We start from the raw sequence: 25810 nt of genomic DNA on the forward strand, positions 1-25810 counted from the left end.
CCAACGATGTATCATTTCTTATTCTAGGATATTTAGGGAAGGAGAACAGAGGCTTCAAACTTGCTGTTCTGCAATTTCCTTAAAATTTTAACCAAAATCCAATATAACTGACATTATTTCAAAATCTGAGGGTGCAGGACCAAAATTAAGTTCAGATTGGTTTTTAACAGCTCGAAAACTATAAAAAACACCTGCTTTCATGCAAAAAAATAAAAAAATAAAATTGAAGTTGAATTTTGTCGATCAGTGTTATTGCATCATGGCATTAAGGCATCGATTACTTTAGAGGATTTGCTTTACTTTTTTTACGCACTACGTTTTTTTTACGCATTTTTGTTATACGTCTTTGGAAAATTCGTCAGCTACACAGAATACTAGCTACACTTTAGCATTCGAGGAAGAAGAAGAAGAAAGTGAGTCAGAGAGTTAATGAAACGGGAAGTGTTGGAATCTGTGTTTATGTGTAGACATTAGAAAGTGGAAGGAAAAGGTTTGTTTAAATTCGTTTTATAAAATATACTTGTAGTTGTTAATATCTGATAGTGTTATTTTCTACTGATATGTGAGGTTTTGTCACGAAAACTACATTTTTTCCATATGTAATGATGCGACTACCAGTCGACAATTAACTGAGCTGTCAATTCGTACTCGCATCAGAAGTATTACATAGTGATTTATTGAAATATTGAATTTGTGTATTTATTGTATTGATGACAGTAGATTCTATTGAAAACAACAAATTTATGAAAGTTAATGGAGATCAATAATAATGGGATATAAATTTAGAAAGTTGTAGGAAGGATTTTACATAGTAGAAATATTACTACCATGTATTTTACGTAAGAGAAACACTGCACACAATGTACTATTCCAATGCATTAGTGCACTTTCCGAAGGTGTTTTCAATCAATGAATTTAAGTAGCTTCCGCCTCTACCTCATTGGTGTGACGTGATTCTCTGTTATTTGTTTCCTTTGCTCGATGAGGCTCCAGCACTTCTCTCTCTGTGTCCGAAATAAATCACTTACTAGAACCGTACGATTAACCCTCACATTATCTAGGTATTATTTTGTAACGTGGACTATCAAGTGAGGGGGAGTCATTTTGTACCAACCTGTTAAGATTAAATGGGTTAAGTTTACAACGCCCGCTCCAGCAGGTATACTCACTCAGAAACGAGGAGTTACACACTAATAAATTTATAAAAATGTATCAAAACTTAACCTTAAGTTAACCCGTTCCTAACCCCTACCCTACTTATTTATATCTTACTCTACTCTATCCTATCCTACTCTACTATACATTTAAAAGGGCCCTATCGATGCACAGCTGGAGCGTGTCTTGTAAAGTTTACCCGATTAAATATATCTTGCAAAAGAAACAATTTAGAAACTCTCACAAAAATCTACACGACCTAAAGTGAACAGTACACGGAATAGGACTAACAGCTATTTATTATACTTTCCATCTAGTAGTAACACTTGTAAATATCAATCACATCTCGTACCAACTGGGTGTTACTTTGTGCCCATTAACTTCAAAATACAAATTTATGAGACACACTATCATTGAATTTGCACCACTGTAAGGAATATGGTTTGGCTAAACATGTAGAGCAATGTGGACGTATGGCATGTAAACTACAGTACATGAAACACAAAACCACTTGTAGATGGCCAGTAGAAAGCACGAATGCTATCTAACCAAGTCAGGGCAGGAGCGTAGCAGGGGTCCGGGCTAACGCGAGGGGGTCCGTCCATAGTGAGCAAGCTCGTCAATGATAGTGGGTATACACTTAAAGTGGTCGTTTGCAGTGGCTCACTATAAGTCACAATACCGACTCCAGATCCATTATAAGATATATATAATTTTAAAGAAACATTTAAAAGAGTATTTAAAGAAAAATGAGTGGTCACATAGTACCGTTGGTAATGTGAGGGGTAAGTTCTGATAAGCCCCACTGCTCCGAACCTGTATACTATGTAAGCAAACGAAACGAAATCTAACCTATCCATAAGTAATTATTGTCATGTTGAGATGCTGCTGGGGCTTAACGGAGTAAATGTTGAATTGTACTTAGCAGAAAAATTGAAGTAGGCCCTATGTGCCTCCGTACTTGGTATCGGTATGGCAAAAGGTAACTAAATTAGTGCCATAACCTCTGTATTTTGAAGTTATGGTTTTAAATAACGAAATAAGTGTTAAATAAATAGAGTGTTATTTGTTTTGCTGTTAGGTGTGTAGCTATGAAAGGGTAAATATATTCTGAAAATGTTCTGTTGTTCAATCACTACTACTTTGCAGCAGCATGTACTATTCCAGTTCGTTATTGTTTTGGTTATAACTTCCGTTAACTCTACCAGCTTTTCAACATGGCAAATAACGACTTACGAATAGGTTAGATTAGGTTTGATGTTCACTTAGTACATCGGTTTGACACGACGGCGATTATCGGAACTTTTTGAATTGAATTGAATTGAAAATGCCTAGGCGAGGTTCAGTCATAATGTGCTCTATCACGTTACCTAACAAAGTACAAATGATACAGAAATGTCACATAGGAGTATGTAAAGAAATTTTACACATACATCTATAAAGACAATAATCATATAGCGTTTAGTTGTCTACAAATATATATATATATATATATATATATATATATATATATATATATATATATATATATGATTAAAACCAATATGAGGTAAGAATATAATAGTTGTTCAGATACAGTAATACTTGTCCCCTATATTACAATATGCATACAAAATTGGTTTACTTGCTGCAGTTCAAGTTGTAGGTACTCGAGCTAAGTTTGTTTGTTGATATAAAAGATGATTCTTTACCCTACGTTTGAAGGTCAAGAATCCTTTGCACTTGGAAGTAATGAATTCCAGGCTCTCACAGCTGAAATAGGAAAAGATTTCGCTTCTTTTGTTAGTGTATGCCGCGGGATGTCAAGTGTACGGCAACATTTTGTTTGGTATGGGTGGATTTCATTTCGGAACGTCAGCTTATTTTTAAGTTAAAGGGGATCATTATTGTGTATGACCGTACACCCTCCATTCCAAAAGAAACCGAACTTTTGAAAACAAATAGTACCACTAGTGCCACCTGTTGTAATATTTTACCGGTAGATGGCGTAGTCTCTCATTGACAACTGGTATAAATGTCATGACATTTGGATGCACGGCAACAAAGTTATTGCGTTTCAACTGTCAGTGTGTTGTGTACATCGGTCGGAAAATGAGTTTCAAACAACGAGCTGCAATTGAGTTTTGTGTTAAACTGGGTAAAACTTTTAGTGAATTGCACCAAATGCTACAAAATGCATATGGTGATGAGTGTCTATCTCGTACGCAAGTTTACGAGTGGCTCAGGCGATTCAAATCGGGTAGAGAGACGCTGGATGATGACGAAAGATCAGGCCGTCCCAGAACCGGATTATCGGAAGAAAACATCGAAAAAGTGCGTGAATTCATCAAACATAACAAAAAATCGTCGGTGAAAGTTATTGAAAATGAATTAGGCATTCCTCAAACAACCGCATACCACATTTTGACCGAAGTTTTGGGCCTTAAGAGGGTTAATTCGCGGTTTGTACCACACAAACTCACCGAAAACCAAAAAGTTGATCGAATTGCGCATTGCAAAGACATCGTTAAAAGTGCTCGGCAGGATCGAAACTTCTTGAAATCGATTGTAACTGGTGACGAGACGTGGTGTTTTGAATATGAGCCCGAAACAAAGCGGCAAAGTGCTGAATGGAGAGCGCCGGATGAAGGAACACCCAAAAAAGTCGCTTGGTGAAGTCAAAAGTTAAGGTGATGCTGATTAGTTTTTACGATTCAAAAGGAATTATCCACAAAAAATTTGTTCAGCCCGGCCAGACAGTCACTGGAGAGTTTTACTTGGGCGTCATGAAGCGTTTGCTGGCAAGAATTCTTCGTATTCGGCCCGAATATCGCGAAATCGGCAGTTGGACTCTTTTGGACGATAATGCACCATCACATCGTTCGCGACTTGTAACTGAATTTTTGGTCAAAAATCACATTATTCGATTGCATCATCCGCCCTATTCACCAGATCTCGCTCCGTGGGATTTCTATCTGTTCCCGAAACTGCATTTGGCGATGAAAGGAAAGTGGCACGCATCGATTGCTGCCATTGAGAAGGCGACGACCGCCGTCCTAAAGACCATTCCAATAAAGGACATGGAGAAGTCGTTTGACAACTTGTTGGAGCGTGCAAATATGTGTATCGATGCAGAAGGGGAATACATTGATTAATAAAAATGATTTGTTCCAAAATGTACATTGCTTTTTTGTTTTTTTAAAACGTTCGGTTTCTTTTGGAATGGAGGGTGTATGTATATTGCAGTATAGGTGAAACAGACACCTCCTTGTCATTGTTAGAATATTGTTTTGCTTTAGTAAAGTCACTATATGTTCAGGTTTTCGCGTGTTATAGATAAATCTCATGCAGACATTTTGAACTTTTTGAATTGATATTACTAAGGATTTTGTAATGGTTGGTCCATAGTCGAATAGTGGAAAAATAAGCGTGTACATTAAATACAGTTTTGTATTCTGATTTAGAAAATCATTATATTTATACAATCATCAGAGAAGTGATATTGATTTATTAAATACAGTATAGTCGCTTCCAGTTTAGCTCATCATCTAGTATTAATCCGAGATGTTTTACTGAAGGTTTACACGCCGAGAATCTAATGGCGTGTCTCAAATGGAAATATTAATCTGTTCAATTTCCAATTTTCTAAGATTTTCTCTTGTCCCCATGACTGTAAATATACATTTGCTTGCGTTTATTTTCAATGAATTGGACAAACACCAATCACTAAATATTTCTAAATCCTCATTAATCAGGGCTGCGTAATTAAGGCGTGCTCTGGAGACGTGGCTAAGCAGAGTTGTGTATCGTCAGCATACAAATGTATTCCAGAGTGTAGCTTTAGTACATCTGCTGTATTAATATATAGACAAAATAGCAGGGGTCCTAGTATTAATTCCTGCTGCACTTCTCTTTGAAGATTGATTCGGTTTGATACTGCAAGTTTAGGATCTCTTAGTACCACTCTCTGTTATCTATCTGAAAGATATGACCTGACCCACAGGTTCGTGTTGGGAAAAAAGTTATAGTATTTCACTTTAGCTAAGAGTAAGTCGTGATGAACTGAATCAAATGCTTTAGTAAGATGCATAAGTACGTAGTAAAACTGTCAAGCCGCTGATAGAATATTTGTTGCTATTCATAATTCTAAAATCGTAGTAATTTCAGTTCTTTGTTTGGCATTGGAGATTTTTTGTGTGGTAAACCTGTTTCTTGAGGTTACAGAGTTATTTTTGTATACGTATATACAGGGTGTCTCAAAAGTCCCCTAACAGGGTTACTCTGTTACTATCAGAGTTACAACAAAATGTAAGAGGGGAAACCGTCTCCAAATATAATGTTTTCATTCTAAAGTGAAGATTTTTTTTAAAAATCGGACGAGCCGTTTGGGCTGTACACACTTTATGCTTCCATTGTTAAATGAAAATGCAACGTTGCTATGTACCTTGACCCGCAACATATGTGAATGAAGTTACTGTCTTTTACACTAAGGAGCATGTTTGAAATGGAGGTTGGCCATCAAACACGTTAGCGAGTTTACCCTATGTCAGGGGACTTTTTGAGTCACCCTATATATATATATCGTATGGTTTGTTGTGATGCGATCTTGCGACGTTTTAGAGTTACTTAACGTAAATAACAGTAACAGTTTTCTTCAGTGTTGTCATTGAAATGAAATGAAATATTTGAGATGAACGCTCTAGCACTGAGGCACCGCGGCCCCTAGTGTTGTCATTGATTTAACTCATATGAACTGTAAATATTCTAACTTTATAGCCTCTCTATAACAGACACCTCTCATTTACAGACAAATAATCATATTCCTTTGGTGTCCGTTATTGAGAAGTTTCACTGTGTACCGTTTCGGAAGTAGTTGTTACATTTCTTAGTAATTCTACGTAAGTTGCACTTGTGAGAAGTGTACGTATGTATTATTCAGAACTACACAAGATGATAACGAGTACCAAAGCGGTATAGTAGATTTAATAGTATATTAAGCTTCTAACACAGTAAATAAAAAAGAGTAAGTGTAACCTAATAAACTAGAAATTGGATTCACACATTATAATAATAGGGCCACGGATTTACTAGGCTTCGCTGGTTGGGAACTTCTCCCCCAGACCTCCATATTGATTTCGGCATTGCACATTATGTTTCAGTCTTTTCTTCCGTGCTTTGCACGGCAAGAATACGTTTGCAGCATTATTCTTTGCGAAAAATTTAAATCCATTTCCCTCTTACAATACACATTTTGATCAAATTGAAATGATAAAAGGAACCCATCTTTATCCAAGTTGTAACTATATTAAAAAATTCATTTGAAATGATTCACCCATTTCCCCTGATGATGAGACTGACAACGGGGAAGTTACATTTATATACGGTACTAGGAAAAAAATATAAATTGCCTCCTCCCGTTTTCTCATTAAAAGTGAAATTTCCAGAAATGCTGTGACATACTCACTTGTTTTCAATAAGTTTATATATCAAGTTTCATATCCCTAACACATCTCTAATCTTAAGGGACTTCGAGGGAACTCGGTGGCTTAATGGTAGAGCGGTTACCTTTGGTACGTGAGGTCCTTGGTCGATTCCCGGTTAAGTAAGCTTGTGGTGGACAGCATTCTGTCCATGGATTTTGTCGGAGTACTCCCGTTTCCTTCCACTTTCTCATTCTACCAATTCTTCCATCATCATTCACTTGCCCTAATCATCCGGCTCTTAGCCTAAAGGGCATAATCGAAGGACGTTAAACTGAAAGATTTCATTTCATTTTCATTTACTCCCATCCTTTTTTCATTCCGCATTTTTCTTCGTTTCTAGTGGAAACATCACAGAAGCTGAAACACGTCTTTAATTATTTTAAATGAAAATTCTAAATATCAATTTCCATGTCTCTAACCTTAAAAGATTTCGAGATATGATCAGTCTTTTATAACCTCACCCTTTTTCTTCCTTTCTTTCTTTCTTTTTTCTATTTTTGCTCTCTACTAGAGAAATATAGAAAAATTGGAACACGTGTCTAATCATTTTAAAAATGGAAAGTCCATATACCAATTTTAATGTTTCTACTCTTCAGAGGTTTTGAGATACAGTATGGAGTTTTTACCATGATAATTCTCACCTCATTTTCCTTCTCTATTTTCCAAAAATCCTTCCTTAGTGGTACCTTATGTCACAAATCCGATGCACTGTCAAAATTTCAAGTTTCTAGCTTAAGCGGCTTGACTTGGACGTTGATCAGTCAGCTAATCAGTCACTCGCTCAGAACTCTTTTTCATATATAGAGATAGTAATAATTAGAGAAGTTTTCCGTGATACGAATCAATATTTTTAAAAACTAGTCTAAAGATACCGTGGCTCATCTGATTTCGGTGTGCATTGTACTGGCAAAACTTTTCGGTTGGGTTACAGAATGTTTCGTTATTGAAGCATTGGAGAACTGCTAGATTTAAGAGATAATAAGCGTCGGTACCAAGAATTCTATAAAGCACTAATTAATACGTTGATAATAAGTTTTTGTATTAGAAATATGTACGTATCTATTAGAAGTCTATAAATTTCTTGCTTCAAAATAGATTTTCTGTAAGTTGGTCACTTTTTATATAATGCGAAGGTGGCCAACTTAGATAGGCTTCAGTATATTTACTGTTGTCCATGTTATTTATTTATTATCAAAATTTTGTAGTTTTTGCTAAAGTTATTTCAATTTTTGTTGATTTTCGATTCAGACTTCGCAAGAAGCACGTATAGAGAAACTTAATGTTACATAAAATCCACCATTTCCCTCATTTATCACATGTAAGAATCATCCTAATTTAAACCTCCTTCATTCTTGTTCTAAATGGATTACATGAAAGGTGAAATTCCGGTCTGCGTCACCTGGTAATTGTACTTTCGTATGAGATCTCTTCTATTTTCTATCTCTTAGATGATTCTTCAATCCTTTCATTTCATTTAAACCCTCTCTATGCCGTAACAGTCAAAACTTCCTAAAATCTCTCTGACTTGTAAGTGACGAAACACACCATATTTACTTTCTGTTCTTTTTTTGTAAATACATTTTTCACCTATTACTAGTAAACTAGTAGTTTTTTAATACTATTTTTTTCCCTCCAAGGGATTCATTTTCCCTACCAGAATTTTCTGTTCAGTATTTCATTCTAATATTTTGCCATATGCTATGTGGTGGTAGTGGTTCTGTAGTCGCCACATTATGTATCTTGTTCTATGCCATTACCGCGTCCGTCCATTACATTGTAGAAAACTTTAAATAGTATAAAGTTGAGATGGGAGTTAGCCAAATATAGTGTCAAGTATCAATAATAGTTAAATACAGTAATGTATAACCTTGTTTCAATTAGTGTGTTATCTGTTTCAGAATTATTGCTGTGACGGAGGTGACAGCTTCCTGGAAATAGTCAATGAACACATGTATACCTCAACATATGTAAGTATTATTTATGTTCTTTATATAATTCTTCGTTTGAGAGATTAAAGTTCGTTTTCTTGTGGGAGCTCATGTGGTTTGGAACTCACGTAGGTCCACGTTAGCTCCGCGGCAGAACGGAACGCTAAACCCCAAGCTTAGACGGAGAATATTTCGTTTATTTTAAATAAAATAGGAGTTAGTTAAAATTTAGGATTTTCTGTAGCGAAATCTCAGTAATGAAAGTAGTACTCAAGTAGTAGAATTGCTGATGAATTGAGAGTGAGTGTAGAGAAAAGTGGACATACGAACAAACGGGATATAGACAAACGAATGGTCGACATTCATTATGTCTGCACTAAACGGTTCGTGTTCCAGTTCATGGTTTAGTTGATCTAGTGCTTCGCTATAAGGCTTACGGCTAGAGCACCAGCCGTTAGAGGTGCGAAAAAGCCGGCTTTTTTAAATCGATGGTTTTTTGCACATAAAAAGCCGGCTTTTTTGGGGAGGAAAACGAGAATTTTGGCTTTTTTCATAATTTTTCTATTTAAATAGCTTTCTTATAGTATACTGTAAAGTTAAATAAGATTTCATGACCTAAATGCTATATTTCGCTTTGGAATAAACCATCATGATGGATGGAACACATGTTTTATGAATTAAAGTAAACAAAGTATTATTTTTGAGGGCAACTGTAGAAGATATTTAATTTTATTTTAACTTATGAGTTATCGACATAGTTTTCTTTTCTACATCATTTCTTTTTGGTCATCCGTGTTTCATTTCCTAGAGATTAGTCCTACTCTAGCTTCTAGCACATAAGTTAAACTTTTGTTTTTCAGTATATCCGTCAGAGCGTACGTTTGTCAGTACAATCTTGATAACGTAGAAATATTGATAAATATTGATGGGTGACTAGTAGGCGAAACAGGAAGGAATCAAATTTTTGCTTAACGTGTCATATTATTTACACTAAAGGAGACGAATGGCTACGGAAACTGAATGGTTATGAAAGTATTGGTAGAATAAAAATTGGGAGGAAACGGGAGTCTCGAGAAAATCCATGGACACGATGTTGTTTGTCACAAACTCTCATAGTCTGGGATCGAACATAGACCCCTATATCAGATATGAGTGCTCTGCTATTGAGCTATCATGGCCCTTATATATAGTTATAGTTACGGTAATAATCAGTTATAGTATACGAAATCAAATGATGGTTAATATAATTAGTAAAATATACTGAACGTCATGATGAACTAGCATACTGCAAATTACTGTATGTTCTTTATATTCAATGAACTCGTCTACGGAATAAAATGGATTCACTATTAACCAGTCATGTGTCTTCTTTTTATAAGTATTTAATGGCAGCTGTTGTATGGGGGCTATTAGTTTATTAAATACATTCGGTTCTGGCTGAATAATGTGCTAAATGACACGTTAATTTTCTTACACTATCCTCACTATATGACAGTTGATAGGTAATAAACACATAGTATACATACACATTTTCTTGAAATTTGCAGTGTCTTTTACAAAGTTTGTTAGCCTTCAAAATAAATTTGACTATCTCACTACTAAATTAATTTTGGTAATCGAAACTTGGAAAAATTCATATCTCACAACCGAAAACGATAAATAGATTAATCAGTTCCCTCTTAAAAATCGTTAGGCTCCTCAAATAAGTTTTCCTACAGTTCTCATAAGTTAATTTTGCAAAAGTTGAGACCTAGTTTAGTGCTTGCTCTCATCAGAAAATTGTATGTGTGAACCACATTTCATGAAAATCGTTAGTGCTGGCACCGATAAATTTGCATCATTTCATGAAAGTCATTAGACGCGGCCAAAATGATTTTTTCACGATCACCCCGTTATCACCTAAATAGTTGTTTCGTAGACGAAAATGAGCTTTCATGAAATTTAGTAACATCGTTTACGATGTATTCAAGATAAGGTTTAGGGACCTCAACTCTGAAAACATTGTTTCTGCACATGTCCTTAAACTATTTTATTATTATTCTAACTTCAGATCAGTTATCACTTCCTCATACCTGAAAATAAGTTTTCACTAAATTTTATAATGGTCGTTACATTGTTTTGAAGTTGGAATTGAGAAAGAAATTTTTATACAGACTCCTAAATAAATTTCATAGAAACCTGTTGATTTTCTTTTCAAAGCAAAACTTTAAGCAACAGTAAAATATTCATTAATCAAACATTCAGTCAAGAATTGTTTTATAATCAAGCCAAGCTCAATGAGAAAAAAGTTTATTACATTCTATATTTATCATGAAAATAGTTTTCACAAAAGTGTCAAAATCCTACTAAACTAGTTTTATCAAAATTAAGACTTATCGAAACTGTTTTCTAGTACCCAAAATTTTAGTTTCATACTCTTTCTTAACCTTATGAGTGAGGTTAGCTACATTCACGATTTGAAAAAAACTACAGACGTGTTCAAATTATTTGATTCAACATTCAGTTTCTGAATGTTTTACTATTCTTACAATATTACGTGAGAAAATAGTTCTAACTTTTCCCAAAATCCTGCTTTGTAATTATGTCCTAATTTCTAGTGGACGAAGCACATGTTTTTCAATACCAATAAAACAAATGCGTACACCCCCCATTCAAATATAATTACTATACAGTGTGTATATCCAAATTGGAAACAAAAAAATGAAATAGAATACTGACAAAAAAATGATCTCATACACAAAGATTAATATTTCATATTAAATCCCTTATTCTTTATTAAGTCTTTTATCCTTTGTGGCATGTTGTGTACGAGTTTAGCACATTTTCCCTTCAGTTGAGCATCGTGATACCACAAATTGTTGATCTCCTCAATCAATTGAGGTTTGGTTGTAATGTGCTTCTTTAGCTTTTTCTTCATGAAGCTCCAAAGGTTTTAAATCGGGTTCATGTCTGGACTATTGCCCGGCCACAGAAGAATAGTAATTTCGTTGTTCTCCTAGAACTTTGTCACAGTTTTGGCCCGGGTGGCATGGGGCTCCGTCATGCATAAAGATGAAGTGTGTGTCATCAAACCAGACTGCAGTCTAGGGAAGCAGTTCTTTTTGAAGAACTTGTAGGTTTTGGTCGTGCTTCATTATTTCTTCTACTGTATACAGTCTCCCAGGCCCGAAGAGAGACATCACACCCCAGACCATGACGGAAGTAGTGTGCTTCACAGTTTTTTTTTTTTTTTTTTTTTTTTTTTGAGACATTCCAACTTGAATTCCTCCCCAGGTCGATGTCGCACATACTGTGAACATTATCAGACACAAAGACGCATGATTCGTCACTGAAACACACTATTCTCCAATCATCGTCAGCCCAGTGTTGTAGTCCTTGTGCCCATTCGAGGCGCTTCTTTGCCATGATTGGAGTGATCTTCGCTTTGTTTCTTGCCTGCGTGCTTTTATTCCCTCAACACACAGAAATATTCGAACACTTTCAGGCGAAATGTCTGCACCATTTTTATCCTCAGGTCTCTAGAAGTTGTGTTTCTGTTTCCCAGAGCCTATCTTTTTAGTTTTCTGATACTTCTTAGGGATAGCTTTGGTTTTCGCTCACAGTTCTCAACCCTATTTTGCTGGCACATTTGCTTCTTGCTCATTGCAACAGAGATTCTAGTAACAATTTCTTGTTGTGTATATCTTCCTTCCGCAAGAACTGTTTTGATAACTTCCACTTTACGCGGAGAAAGGTCTGGCTTTTCCCATTGTGCCGCGATTACAGGACTTCACAGATTAAAAAATTAATACCAGGGGTTATCAACATTTGCGCATACATATTTATGTTCACAATATTTGCAACAGTCTGACTTATCTGTATAATTTTGCACGTAACATTGCCACACAGGACCTTTCTTCCTACCTATTTCTCGAAATTTCATGCGTTAATTCAGATGTAACAGAAATTCGAGTCAGAGACAGCAGACAGACCGACGTCTATTACTAACGGTTGTTCGGGCTGTATTAATAGTACTTCATCTCTATTTGTACATAATTTTTACATTACCGTAAACGCGGGCCACTTGAGCCCTGCAGGTTAACTTGAGCCCAAAACGGAAATATGTTGTTTGGTCCTCTGTGGACTCTCAACATCAGTAGCACTACGTAGATCAGTGGGTGCTGGTAGGCAGCATCACTAGGCAGTTCCGTGTGGAAGTCTAGGAAGGTTTGGAAGTCACCGCTAGTGGCAGGACTGATTATGCAATCTACACCAAAGTTTGTTGTGGATTTCACGCTGCAAACTTTCGTCTGGACAGATATTGGGAGTATCTGCAAACGCGGGTTACTTGAACCCATAGGAGAACTTGGATACATGAGCCCATGGGATCTGTTGACAACATGGACGGAAGGTGGCCCACCGCAGTAAACGTGGCTCACTTCACACCTCAGTGTCAATGTTATTCAGCTCTGTAAAGAGCACAATGTGCATTTTGCCTGTCTTCCACCTAATTCGTCGCATCTCACCCAGCCACTGGATGTAGCATATTTTAGGCCGCTAAAAATTAAGTGGAAGGACGTTTTTGACTGATGGAGGCAATCAGATACAGGTAGAAGATCGGTGTTCTTCCAAAGGATCAGTTTCCAATGCTGTTGCAAATTGTTTTAGAAGTTTAACCAAACATGGAATGCAACCTACAGGCAGGGTTCAAGAAAGCTGGATTGATGCTTATAGACAAAATTAGGATCATAAGTAGTTTGCCGAATCAAGACACAACCACAACACATGTCAACTGGACTTTAATTTTGGCTGCATTTCTTCAACGACTTCAAGAGAAGAGGATAGAGTTTGTTACACCTGGCACTACCAAGAGGAAAAAACTCCAAGTGCCACCTGGACATAGTGTAAGTATGATTGCTTTCGGCTCTACCAGTAATACCAATGCCTCTGCGGACAACAGCAAATACCAGGAGGAAAAGGAGAACGTCTTCAAAAACAGTCAAGATCACCATTCGAAAACGAAAGCAAGCAATGAAAGACATCACATCAGATGATGATAGCGCATGCAGCCTGAAATCAGGAGGTGAAAGCGACCTCAGCATCGACAATCCTGATGAGGAACATGTAGGACACTTGACTATGAATTGTAGCCAGACCGAAGCCAAATCAGCACCAACCCTGGCACCTGTAACAAATGATGATCTCGAAATAGGCAATTTTGTTCTGGTAAAATGGAATGGGAGGAATTATCCAGGAGTTGTTCTCGCTATAGAAGCACAAGGTGTTCGAGTCGACTGCATGGTGCCTACAGGAAAGACTTGGAATTTGCTCATAGACAACGATGTCTTGGTGTATAAATGTGAAGATGTGGTAATGAAAATAAAACCCCCGAAACTAATCAAAAGTGATTTACTTTAACTGGACTGTAAACACTTATATATGCCTACTAACATTTGTACAATTTCTCACAAATTGTGTTCATATTGTAATTGAAATTAACGTTTGGATGCCTATGGGTGTGTAGAAATTATGATAATCTAATAACCATCAACCTACTTGCTCTCAAACTGCCTTCAAATGGTAGTATCTATTGGATTTACAGTCTGGGTTCAAGTAACCTAACCATAAGGTTAACTTGAGCCCAGATAAAAAACACAAACATAAAATATATACTTCACAAACATTGCGTATTGTACGTTAACTTATCCATAATAAACTGTGGTTTCATAATATAAAGACACTATGTTAAAGAAAAATCTGTTGTGCACAATTTACAGAAATTTATGTTATAAGTTTCAAAATCTGGGCTCAGGTAGCCCGCGTTTACGGTACTTTACACACTGGTTTCTTTTCATCACTTGTAAATTAGTACTTTGCTACTTTTTAGTGCAAATGGAAATGGAACTTAAAAAATCATATTAGTTATATAAACTACAGTCAACGAATTTTAATTTTTTAACCTCCAAATTATTTAAAACCTAGAAGTAAATCATAATAAATGAAAATAAAGTAATTAGTCTAATGGTTCTTATAATTTGGAAGATAAAATAAAGAAATGGAAATAAATTCCCTCCCGGGAATTTATATGCCAGGAAATAAACCGGGAATATTCCCATTTTTATTATTTTCCTTACCACCTGGAATATTCCTACTGCCCATCACTAAGTGCAATCTACTGTTCAACGATGATATCACCACTTCAACTGTACAGTAAACAAATGAAGAATCCTATATTTGTGGTTTAACCATTAAATTACATGTTCCAGAACTCCGAAATTAGGACTGCAACATCAGCATGCATTTTTTGAGCGCGAGTCGTAATAATTTGAACACGTCTGTAATTAAGGACGAACTTTTCTCAATATCCTTAATTCCCTTTTCGCATTTTTAAAAAGTAATAATTTCATGACTAGTGAAATATGTGTAATTGAAAAAAATCGCCCTTCACTTTTTTCATACCCCTTACTGACCTTTAATTGCTGTTTAAATCGTACTTATTGCACTTTTTTTTTACACCCACTGAATTGATTTAGAATTTGATTCTGTATATTTAAGAACCAGCAGCGTGCACACCGTAATATTTAACAAGTTTGTATAGCAGGTCAAAGTCTATCACCTTGCCGAACTTGACCTATTCCGTTATTTATTTATTTATTTATTTTTTTTTTTTTTTTCAAAAATGTAACTCAAAATTTGACTGTCTATAACTTTGGAACGGAAAGCCTGCACAACATGATATTTCATAGGTTTTTCTAGCAGATTGAGGACTACCACCACGTCAAGGTGATCCCGGGTTTTGGTGTATTTTTTATTATTATTATTATTATTATTATTATTTTGGAAAATACAACTTAAAGTTTCACTGTCAATAACTCGGCAACCGAAAGCTTGCACAAGTTATATCACATGCTTAATATAGCAGATTGTCTATTACCATGTCAGGTTTGACCTTGATCGCATGAGTTCCGTTTTTTTTCCCTTCCTTGGAAAATGTAACTCGAAATTTGGTCGACTGTAACTCGGTAACCAAAGACATACACAACATAATATTTCACATTCTTCTCGTATAGCAGGTGAAAATCTACCACTGTGTCAAGTTTGATTCTGATCAGAAATGAAATGAAATCTTTGAGTTTTACGTCCCACGGTTATGCCGGTTAGGCTAAAGGGGACGGTGATGATGAATAATGACTGAAATGGTGGAATGAAGAAAGTGGGAGGAAACGAGAGAACCCTAAGGAAACCCACGCACACGGTGTTTGTCCACCACAAAGTTCACTTGGCAGGGGCTGGGATCGAACCCGGGACCCCAAGCAACAGAGGTGAACGCTCTACCACTGAGCCACCGCGGCCCATTTGATTCTGATCGGATGAGTTCGGTTAAAGGCGTACGATATATAATATGAAAATTGTTGAAGGCGCTTTCAAAATGAAGTTTAACTCCCGAAAACTATTTTTTTTTTCGACGCCACTAAACGATTTTTCCTATGTAAATTACTTTCTCACACTGATTTTTAAAAAAACGAAATTTCATTAAAATCCTTTGACCAAGATAAAATTAAGATGTCTTCGAAAATTATTTTCGCACACGGCCATAATTTGTGGTCTGAAAGTCAGATTCTTTCCTGTATGGAAAGACAGTTTTTCAACACATTTCAAGAAAATTGTTGAAGTAGTCCAAGCTGAAATTAGGCTTCTCCGTAAATATTTCTGAAGATAGCATTATAAGAGTTTTCGTGAAATCTATTTCGTGAACTGTGTCTATTCGAAACCTCTTCTTAGCTAAGTCAGTTTCTTATACTGAAAGATTTTCAGCAAATTTCATAGAAATTGGTAAAGCTGTCTCTAAGGCAAAAACAGTTTCTGCTTCTTCTCTTAATTAGTTTTTTTGAAGTGAAAGTGACGATTGAGACTCCCTCTGAAGTATTGTTTCTGCAGACATATCTAATTAGTTTTCCCAAAACTGAAATTAAGGTGCTCGCAAATCACTTTCTCGTATCCAAATAGGGGTTTTCACTAAATTTGTTGAAACTCATTTGATACAGTTTGAAATTACAATTGAAATACCCTCTCAAATTTTCAGCAAAGGCCTCTACATGAGTTTTTTTTTTTTTGTCAAAACGTTTTGCCATATCTCCCTAAACTATTTTGAGATTCCCGTTTTTTTTTTTTTTTTTTTTTAAATAACCAAATGTAATGAAAATAGGTAAAACTTTTCTCAAGATAACATTTACAATTATTCAGATATTCAGCCAAGAATCTGCTCTATTCAGATTATACAATGCTACATTGGTAAAAGTATCGTATACCTTTACCCATGTGGTATAGTATCGGCAGCGTCACTATTAATCTCTTCGAACCCGAAAACTATGACTTCGACACCAATATCTTTCGTATTCTGTTACTTCTATATGTCACCCCTTCCTCTCCTAGGAATGGGTGCAGTGCCTTACTCCCTGCCACAGTATATTTTTAGATGGTAATATATACTATACTAAATTCGTTTCAAATTCCTCCAAGACTCCATGTTACATCGTATGGTTCTCTGTACGTTTTTTCTGAGTCAAAAATTTCTAAAGGTATATAGATATATTACAGTAATAATGGAATATTGTATTACCGCCCGACTGTCGTCGTTGTGCGAAACCTCATCATATGATGACGTAGAGAAATTAGTTAAATTAAGAGTGGAAGATTCAATATCGAAGTTGAAACATCGCAAGTGAGAGAAAAGCATGTAATAACAAATGTCATATTTGAAAATAATTTCAGCTTAAACTAGCCGCGACTATATTTAATTCAAACTTGAACTTCTGGAATGCATAGTATGGCAGTAGGTTTTGCGCTTTCCAAAATCTGTAATGCGGGCGCAGAGTTCGAAAAACTACTGACAAGAGATGAGTGTTATTCAATGATTAATTTTATTTCTTTTCAGTAATTGCAAGATATGTTCCAGGAGCGTCGATTGACCAAGATAGGAGGGTGTGATTCCCCCTCCCTTGAGTTTCATAAAATCATATTGTTTGATTGAATGTATAGTAATACAAAAATGAAACCCTTATGTCGGCGGAGAATACTCCCTCCCGGGCAAATTTTACACTGCTTTTAGCAACAAACCTATAAAGTTAGGATAGCACATTGCCAGAGCGCTTACATTTGGTTTCAAGAATCGAAGGCTTGATCTCAAGTCATGTGCTTTCATAGTGGACGATATTGAGAGAGATTCAAGTATGAAGAGAGGGAGGGATGATTTACATATACAAGTTTAGAATTGGAGAAGAAATGATCGGACAGCATCCATATTATAACGAAAATTGCTATTTTGTGAAACAGAAGAAGAAAAGTTTCCGAAATCGAGCATCACATCAGGCAGTTGTCGAATTAAGGTGGAGAACTGTTTTAAGAGCATCAGATGATTACGAAAGGAAAGATAGGTCTTAAAATCTGGGGAATTAAGATTTTTTAAAAAATCTTCGGCTTCCGAGACGGGTTTCAAACCACGAACCTTCTAGTTAGCGAACCATGACTTCATCCATTGAGCCATGGGGAACTCTACGCAGTTATTCATATACGTTGTCCTTAGCTACGTTCAGGCCCGTATCCTGGGGGACTCTAGGGGGCTGGCCTCCCCTAAATTTTTACTGGCCTCCATAAAATTTTCACGGTAGGTTTGCAGATGAACTATAATATGGTGATGAACTATAATATAGTTAGATCGTGCCCCTCGTAACTTCTATCGCCCCCCTACAGTTTTGGGCTGCCTACGTTGAGGAACTAATAGAATGGAATATTCCAAAAATTGACTCGGTGAATGCGTTTACACTTTTAGTAGCTTAGTTACAGGGTGCATAATGAACTTCCCCTTGTTCAGAACACTTTTTAAGGCAGTGAAAGTTTGTTACTACTGTGTTGAGTTATATTTGATAGAACCGTCTGTTAAGGTAGTGCCAAATAATTAGACGTAGACCTAAACCTCCTTTTGCGAAGCCCTAGTGGAAAATAAAATAAATAATCGTAAACATGTTAGACTCTTGAAAAGAAAAAAGTTTTTTTTTTTTTTTTAAATACAAGGAATGGAATTGCATGAGTGTCACTTGGATGCGAACCTATAACTTTAGAAATAACGCGTTTTGGAGATTATGCGTTAGGTGAATGGTTAGTGTAAAGTAATTCCATGTGGATGGCGCTAGGTTTGAATCCCGACCGTTCTTATTGTTTTTTATCATTTAGCTACGCTCATGCTGTGCATTCCAAAAGTTCGTTTTTTTTTAATTAAATGCAGTCAAAGCTAGTTTAAGCCGGCACATTTTTTGTATATATAGATTTGTTATTACATGCTTTTCTTTAACTTGTGCTGTATCAAACTTAGATATTAAATCTTATAACCTTAATTTAACTCATTTCCCTACGTCATATCATGAAATTTTGCACAACAACGCCAGTCGGGTGGTAATTTAATATTCCATTGTTACTTTAATATAGAGGTAGTTGGGGTAAGTGGGGATACGTTTTGCAACTTTCAACTACTGTTCCAGTAATAGTTTTCGGATTATCAAACTGAAAGTATGGTCATATTAACTTTGGTTTGTACATTTGATAAGCATAGGATCCATTTTGAAACAATGTAAATACGTACTTGTTCCACTATAAAGTATTTATTAAAAATCAGTTACTGTCTCCATTTACCCCGCTTTCTGGGGTAAGTGTGGACAACCCTGTACCCTCCCATATGTTAACACGGGCAATGAAGAAGGGAAAGTGAGGACAGAGTACATGTTGTCTACTGCTGATAGGTCCAAGTTTCATATTTCCGCTGCAGTTCTAGCCAGAGATACATTTTGAAAATGGTACTGTGCCAAATATTGAAAAAACAAAAATGCCAGTATTTCACAAATATGTTTTATTTTGTTCAGAAAACTCGGATATTAGAAATATTTGCTGGATATCATTTACTTATCCCAGAAACATTCAAATAATGAAACATATGTGATTACAATTTGTCCTGAGGCTTGATATTTGGTACGGGGAAAGTGGAGACAAACAAAATAAGATTTAATCTAGTACATAAAAAAAGAGCTCCTCATGAGGTACGTCTTTGGACTAAAGAGTAACCAAGTACTGAATACTAAAAAATGCTGGTGCCTAACAGTTGTAAAAATGGATAAATAAAAATAAATGTAGGCTACACCTTGAAGCCTATGTAGATTCGTAGGTCTTTGCCTTAAAAAGTGATGACTATTACTGAGCATTGTAAGGCATCTAATACAAATCTACTTATAGTTTATAGGATACAAATATAGTCTACACAAAACATTGACTGCACGAACTAGATTTGTAGACTACAGTTTTGCCTTAAAGAAACGGTAGTGTTTTATCAATATCAACTACAATAGAAGACTTAATTACGACAGGCATCACATTGTCCAACTTAACAGGGCCCTAGAAAATAGCCCTTTTGTGTACAATATCTACATTTTCTCGAAGTGGAAAACGAGACTGCATGCCAATTCGTTCAAGGAACTTCATTTCATACACATTTTTGCTAACTGACTTTGACTCTGCCAATAGACCAATTTTTCACGTAATCAGCTGCATAATACTAATTTTCTTCCACGTGCTTTAAGCCAGGCATTGCACTGTCTTCATCATCTTCGATGTATTATCGGAAATACCTGCATATATGTCCGTGTACTCACTTGCCCTACAGGTATAAAATTTGTATCCCCACTTACCCCACTGTACAAAAATATGGGGTAAGTGGGGACATCTCAATTGTACATATACTGACAAACATAACACAGTACATTCAATTTTTATAAGTACCTTATTATCTCTTCTTAACCGTACAATGTTTTCCCCAGGTGCTTCTGTGACACTTATCTCAGAATAACAAAACGCTTCAAGGTCTACGAAAGTTGATCGCATGCTAAAACATGGACCCATTTTTGGCATAGAGGTATTCTTTTATTCTCTTCATATTAGTTAAAACCATTCTATTAGACGAATGGCACTATGTCCACACTCTTCAAATTTAGAGGAGCTGTTTTCATATTTTCTACTGATTTTAGAGAACGCGCCTGTCCCCACTTACACCAACTACCCCTATATCTGTAGACATTTCCGACGCAGAAAACAACGTACAGTGAACCGTACGATGCAGCATGGACTCCTGGAGGAATTTCAAGCGAATTTAGTATACGTATAAATTACCATCTGAAAAATATACTGTAGGTGGGGGTAAGACACAAACCATTCCTAGGAGGGGAAGGGATGACGTAATCTATACAGAGTGGCCCAAAAGTAGGTATACACCCCTGCATTGGTCGACTATAACATTTTAGTTACGGGTTTATTTGCTTCGGCTCTTCCGAGCTTAAGATGTAAGTAAAAACACATTAAGAACAAATAATAAAGTAAGTCTACCTGAAGGATAACAATAAGAAATGATATAAAGTGCAATGAGCTGATCAGTACGGTACTATATACCTACTTTTGGGCCACCCTGTATATTAATAGCGGTGTCTGTGAACAAAAAACTTCAGATCCAAATTAAAAGTGACTGTATTTGTGACTCTTAATTTCTTGAACCACTCGATCGATCTCAATCAAATTTTCAACATAGATGAAGTTCGAACCTGGGAAGTCTTTTACTATTTCGTTTTGATGGTAGAACTGAGGGGGAGGAGGGTAAATTATAAAAGGAATGAAACTTCATAATTCTTGAACCAATCGATCGATCTTGATCAAACTTTCAACATTCATAAGATTCGGACCTGGGATGTTTTCATCATTTTATTTTGACGACACAATGTAGGGTTGGGGAAGGGGGGACATGTAAAAAAAATAAAAGTGACTGTCTTTTTGACTAGGGATGGCCACATTTTTTCGAAAAATACTTTCTCGAAAAATGGATTTTTCGAAAACGAAAAACGAAAAACGAAAAATTTTTCGAAAAACGAAAAATTTTTCGAAAAACGAAAAACGAAAAATTTTTCGGAAAACGAAAAACGAAAAATTTTTCGGAAAACGAAAAACGAAAAATTTTTCGGAAAACGAAAAACGAAAATTTTTTCGGAAAACGAAAAACGAAAAATTTTTCGGAAAACGAAAAACGAAAATTTTTTCGGAAAACGAAAAACGAAAAATTTTTCGGAAAACGAAAAACGAAAAATTTTCCGGAAAACGAAAAACGAAAAAAATCGAAACAGAAGGAGATGGAACACGAAGGGACGAAACGAAACTGATGAGAAATTTGAAGTTGCGAAAGAGCAACATTTCCTTCCCTGCCTGGTTTGATTGAAGTTATAAACAAAAGAAAAGAAACGCATCATTACATACAGATAAGCTTTACTCCCTGACTGAAATTGAATAGTATCTTATTTCGCTGATGCGGCGTGTTCTAATCGTAATAGCTATTTGAGACTGCTTTTAGCTAGCTATCTCGTACTCGCCTTTGTTGATACGGTACGTGGTTTCGTATTCGCTGTGACTGAATATTTTGGTAACAATAAAAGATTGTTGTTTAGAGGAAGGACACGTGTCCTACGATATCAATACTTCTGATATGTTTATTGGCCTAGTGGGAGAAGCATTAGTTCGTTATGAGGAATACCCAACTGAGTTCATTATATCAGTTACCAACGCAGAGCTTGTTTCGAACTATATAAGATAACTGCAAGAAGAGATATTTTCGGGAAGTATTTACAATGGGAAAGTCGAATATATGGGAACATTTCACTCGTGAAAATGATGGTGTTTCTTCAAAATGCAATTACTGTCGAAGTATTATCCACAATCGAAATTCAACGACTGGCTTGTGGTACCATTTAAGATCACGACACGTTGGTCTTATACAGGAAACATCAAGATAGCAGTCACTGGAAGAGATTATTGAGGCCGAGGGTGATCCAGAGGTGGAGCCACAAAAGAAACAGAGGTAAGTGATTGTACATTAGTGTCATTTGAATCTTCTAGCCCCCTCCCCGAGTGGGGTAGATAAGATTTATTTAGAGCAGCGTTTCCCAACTGGTGTGCCGCGAATGGGCCGCTGGTGTGCCGCGAGAAAATCGAAACAAATTCTATACGAACCAAATTGCAAGACATAGGGGAAATGTATATTTGTATTTCACATTACTATGAACCTCTACTATAAATCTACAATTTTAAGTTTCATACTGTGTTACTTTTCTGGACATTTTTAATGTTAAAAAACGTATTTATCATTGTCATGACCATTATTACTTCTTTATTGTTGCAGACTATTTCGTAACTTGAAATTTTAACATATCTTTCAATAAATCATGCATACAAATTACCTACATTTGTGTTTTAAAAGTATAGGAGATTCGTTTATTTGTTCGTTATTTAGTGATCTTCCCTTTTAGTTAGAGGTTAGATACAGTTTTCGAAAGAGAAAGTGGATTTTAAAAAAAATCGAGTCCTATATTTCATTGCTATTGTTTTCTATTTTAAAATTAGAATAAAAAATAAGTATAGTGATTTAGCACGGGGGAAAATCATTGATCGAGCTTTCTTCCCTGTAAAAAGGAGATCAGTAATCAAATTGAAATACCACGGTATTTTATATTTACAAATAATAATAGTAATTTTATATATATATATATATATATATATATATATATATATATATATATATATATATGGGTGTGCCGCGAGAATTCAAGTTACACCTGTAGTGTGCCGCAAGTTGAAAAAGGTTGGGAAACGCTGATTTAGAGGATACTCGTGTTTGACACTCTTAGAGTAAAAATAAAAAAATAACGTGACACGAACACACTTAGTGGACTATTTATCTTTACACTCTTGTAACTTTTAGAATAATATAAAAAAAGGCTGAAATTTTGTTACAAACTAAGGATGCTACATCCACAAAGATCCAGGCCCGTGCTGGCTTACTAATGAGGGCGGTGGACAAGTCTACCAAGAGGGCGCTCATACAAACGTGATTACGTTATATATATATATATATATATATATATATATATATATATATATATATATATATATATATATATATATATATATATATATATATGTGTGTGTGTGTGTGTGTGTGTGTCTGTGTCTTTTGGAAGATTTAATTCCTGTCTCCAAGATAAAAAGAAAAGTATAGACCAACCTGGGTGTAGAAATGCCTCGGAGCGATGACCATCCGAAAATTTTCGGAAAAATGCAAAAACAGACATACTCCAGAACAAAATGTCGGATTGAAATTGGGCAAAAGTGAATGTCTATTATTTTTAGTCATAGATTCCATTAGTGTACAATCGGATAAAGTGCAGTGGCGGTGCAAGGGTGGCTCCCAAAGAAACTGGGGGAGCACAGTTGTCTTCAATATTGGGAGACGGGCAGATTTAAGGCTTTTTTTGGTGGCGAAGGGGCAGATGAGACTCAGATGAATCTGCTTTCTGAGGTGAACATGTATATTATATATCAGGCGATGTAGATGAAATAGTGGTAAATATCAGTATTACAAATCAGTGCCATGAACTTATTCTGAAATCTGAATACATGCATATTTGTAATTGGTATGCTTCTACTTAGACCGCATTAAATTTTAGGACACTTATTTTATAATAACTTAAATAATGACTTTCCCAAAACTCTGAAGAAAGAAAATAAATTATGTATGACGCAAGAATACTATTATTTGAGAAAAATGATGATGATCTCAATAGCATTATAGGAATCGTTACAGGAATTAAATAAATAGACTAACAATAATTAAAGACGAATTTAATGTATTGAAATTGGGGGGCAGGCTCCCCATTTCCTCGGGATTTATGCCCTATCTACAGCTGATACAATTTTCAGCATGAGGAGAGGCACATATCCTTTTCTGACACTTATTGCAATTTGTGTCCAAGTAACGGGAGCTGAATTAATACAGATTGGTGTGACGTAAATACGCCAGGATACGAAGTTCAGTTTGAAATATGAAAGAATACGATTCTTTTTTTAAAATGAAACAAGCCAAGAGACATCAATTTCATCTCACTTTCCTTTGTGGCAGTCGGACACAAATCATCACATTTCTCCCCCAAAAACACATTTCAAATCGAATTATTGAGGGGACAGTCCCCCGTAGTTCCAAGGTTGGGGACATGTCCCCCTCATCCTCTCGGGATTTGCGCCAATGACTATATGAATTTACTATATAGAACTGATATACAGAAGGACAATTAAAACCACTTCCCTCTAACGTGGTGTTTCGCAGGGTGCTGTATGCGCGGGACGCACTGCACCCTTCACGGGTTCTTCACCCACAGTAACAGCATGTATTCATTTTATAGAACTAAGCCATACAGAAAAATAAATAAAACCGTTTATCTTTGATGTTGTTTTGCAAGGGTGCCTTGACGGGTTCTTTTCCAACGATAACAGTATGTATATTGTATAGAACTGTGCCATACAGAAGCACTAGCGGATCCAGAGGTATCGTTTGGAGGTGCGGTTCGCTTTCTGGAAGATGAGATAGCCTAAAAGTGACCAGAATTTTAATTTGCAAAAATGGGACACATATGAATCCGGGGCTGGAGAGGAGGGGGGGCGTAAACCTGATTCTCAAATTATATTTTGTGACCCGATTTATTATTATTATTATTATTATTATTATTATTATTATTATTATTTTTTTATGAAAGTATATTCTTTCTCTAGAGTTAAATTAAATACGAACTTCCGTTTCGGAGGCGTGGCGGTATCATAATTCACTTCACACTTAGTCACCACAATATATCAGATGCACTGTCTTGCACAGTACTTACACAAAGTACTATATTGACGATTGCATTTATATGTCACCTGTTATCTGCCACGAGCCTCTCCCATATCTCCTCTGTGTATATAAATATAGCTTCCCTTTGTTTCACTAAAGTGATCGCAAGAAAACATGAAGTTTGATATAACTATCAATTTCATTATCCAATAGAATGCCTTGACGTTCGTCGACCCCTATCCATGACATTTTTTTTTCACTGTCTCTCTGATCTGATCTTTGATCTATGGCGCTATGGAAAGAACATTTCCTGAGGACAAGATGTTGGATTTCCGTTACGTTTCGTTTTGCTAAACTCAATATTTCACCATGATTTCAGTTTATCAACATTATTGACATTTTCTTAAGTGCGCGTTAAGATTGCGGCTACATAAGTCGTACCAAAATCTTCTGATGTATCAAAGATGAAGAAAACATTTCTATGATTGGTATAGAACCCAGGATTCACGAGGAGTTGGGGAGTCATTGATAAGCCTTGACGTTATGTG

The 25810-nt window shown here is 35.9% G+C and overlaps 1 protein-coding gene across 5 annotated transcripts in view; it reads left to right on the forward strand.

Annotated features, from left to right (window-relative positions):
- The first annotated feature begins 354 nt into the window (after nucleotides 1-354).
- Nucleotides 355-25810, forward strand: part of LOC145686057 (HEAT repeat-containing protein 5B) — a 356761-nt gene continuing 331305 nt past the window's right edge. For all 5 annotated transcript variants that reach the window (XM_081758948.1, XM_081758949.1, XM_081758950.1 and 2 more), the window contains exons 1-2: nucleotides 355-490; nucleotides 8516-8584. In XM_081758948.1, coding sequence (XP_081615074.1) covers nucleotides 8559-8584 — 26 coding nt within the window. In that variant the 5' untranslated portion in view covers nucleotides 355-490; nucleotides 8516-8558. The remainder of the gene's footprint in view (nucleotides 491-8515; nucleotides 8585-25810) is intronic.

This window comes from Thermobia domestica, chromosome 5 (genome assembly GCF_964235325.1).
Source record: "Thermobia domestica chromosome 5, izTheDome1.hap1.1, whole genome shotgun sequence".
NCBI classification, from domain to species: Eukaryota; Metazoa; Arthropoda; class Insecta; order Zygentoma; family Lepismatidae; genus Thermobia; species Thermobia domestica.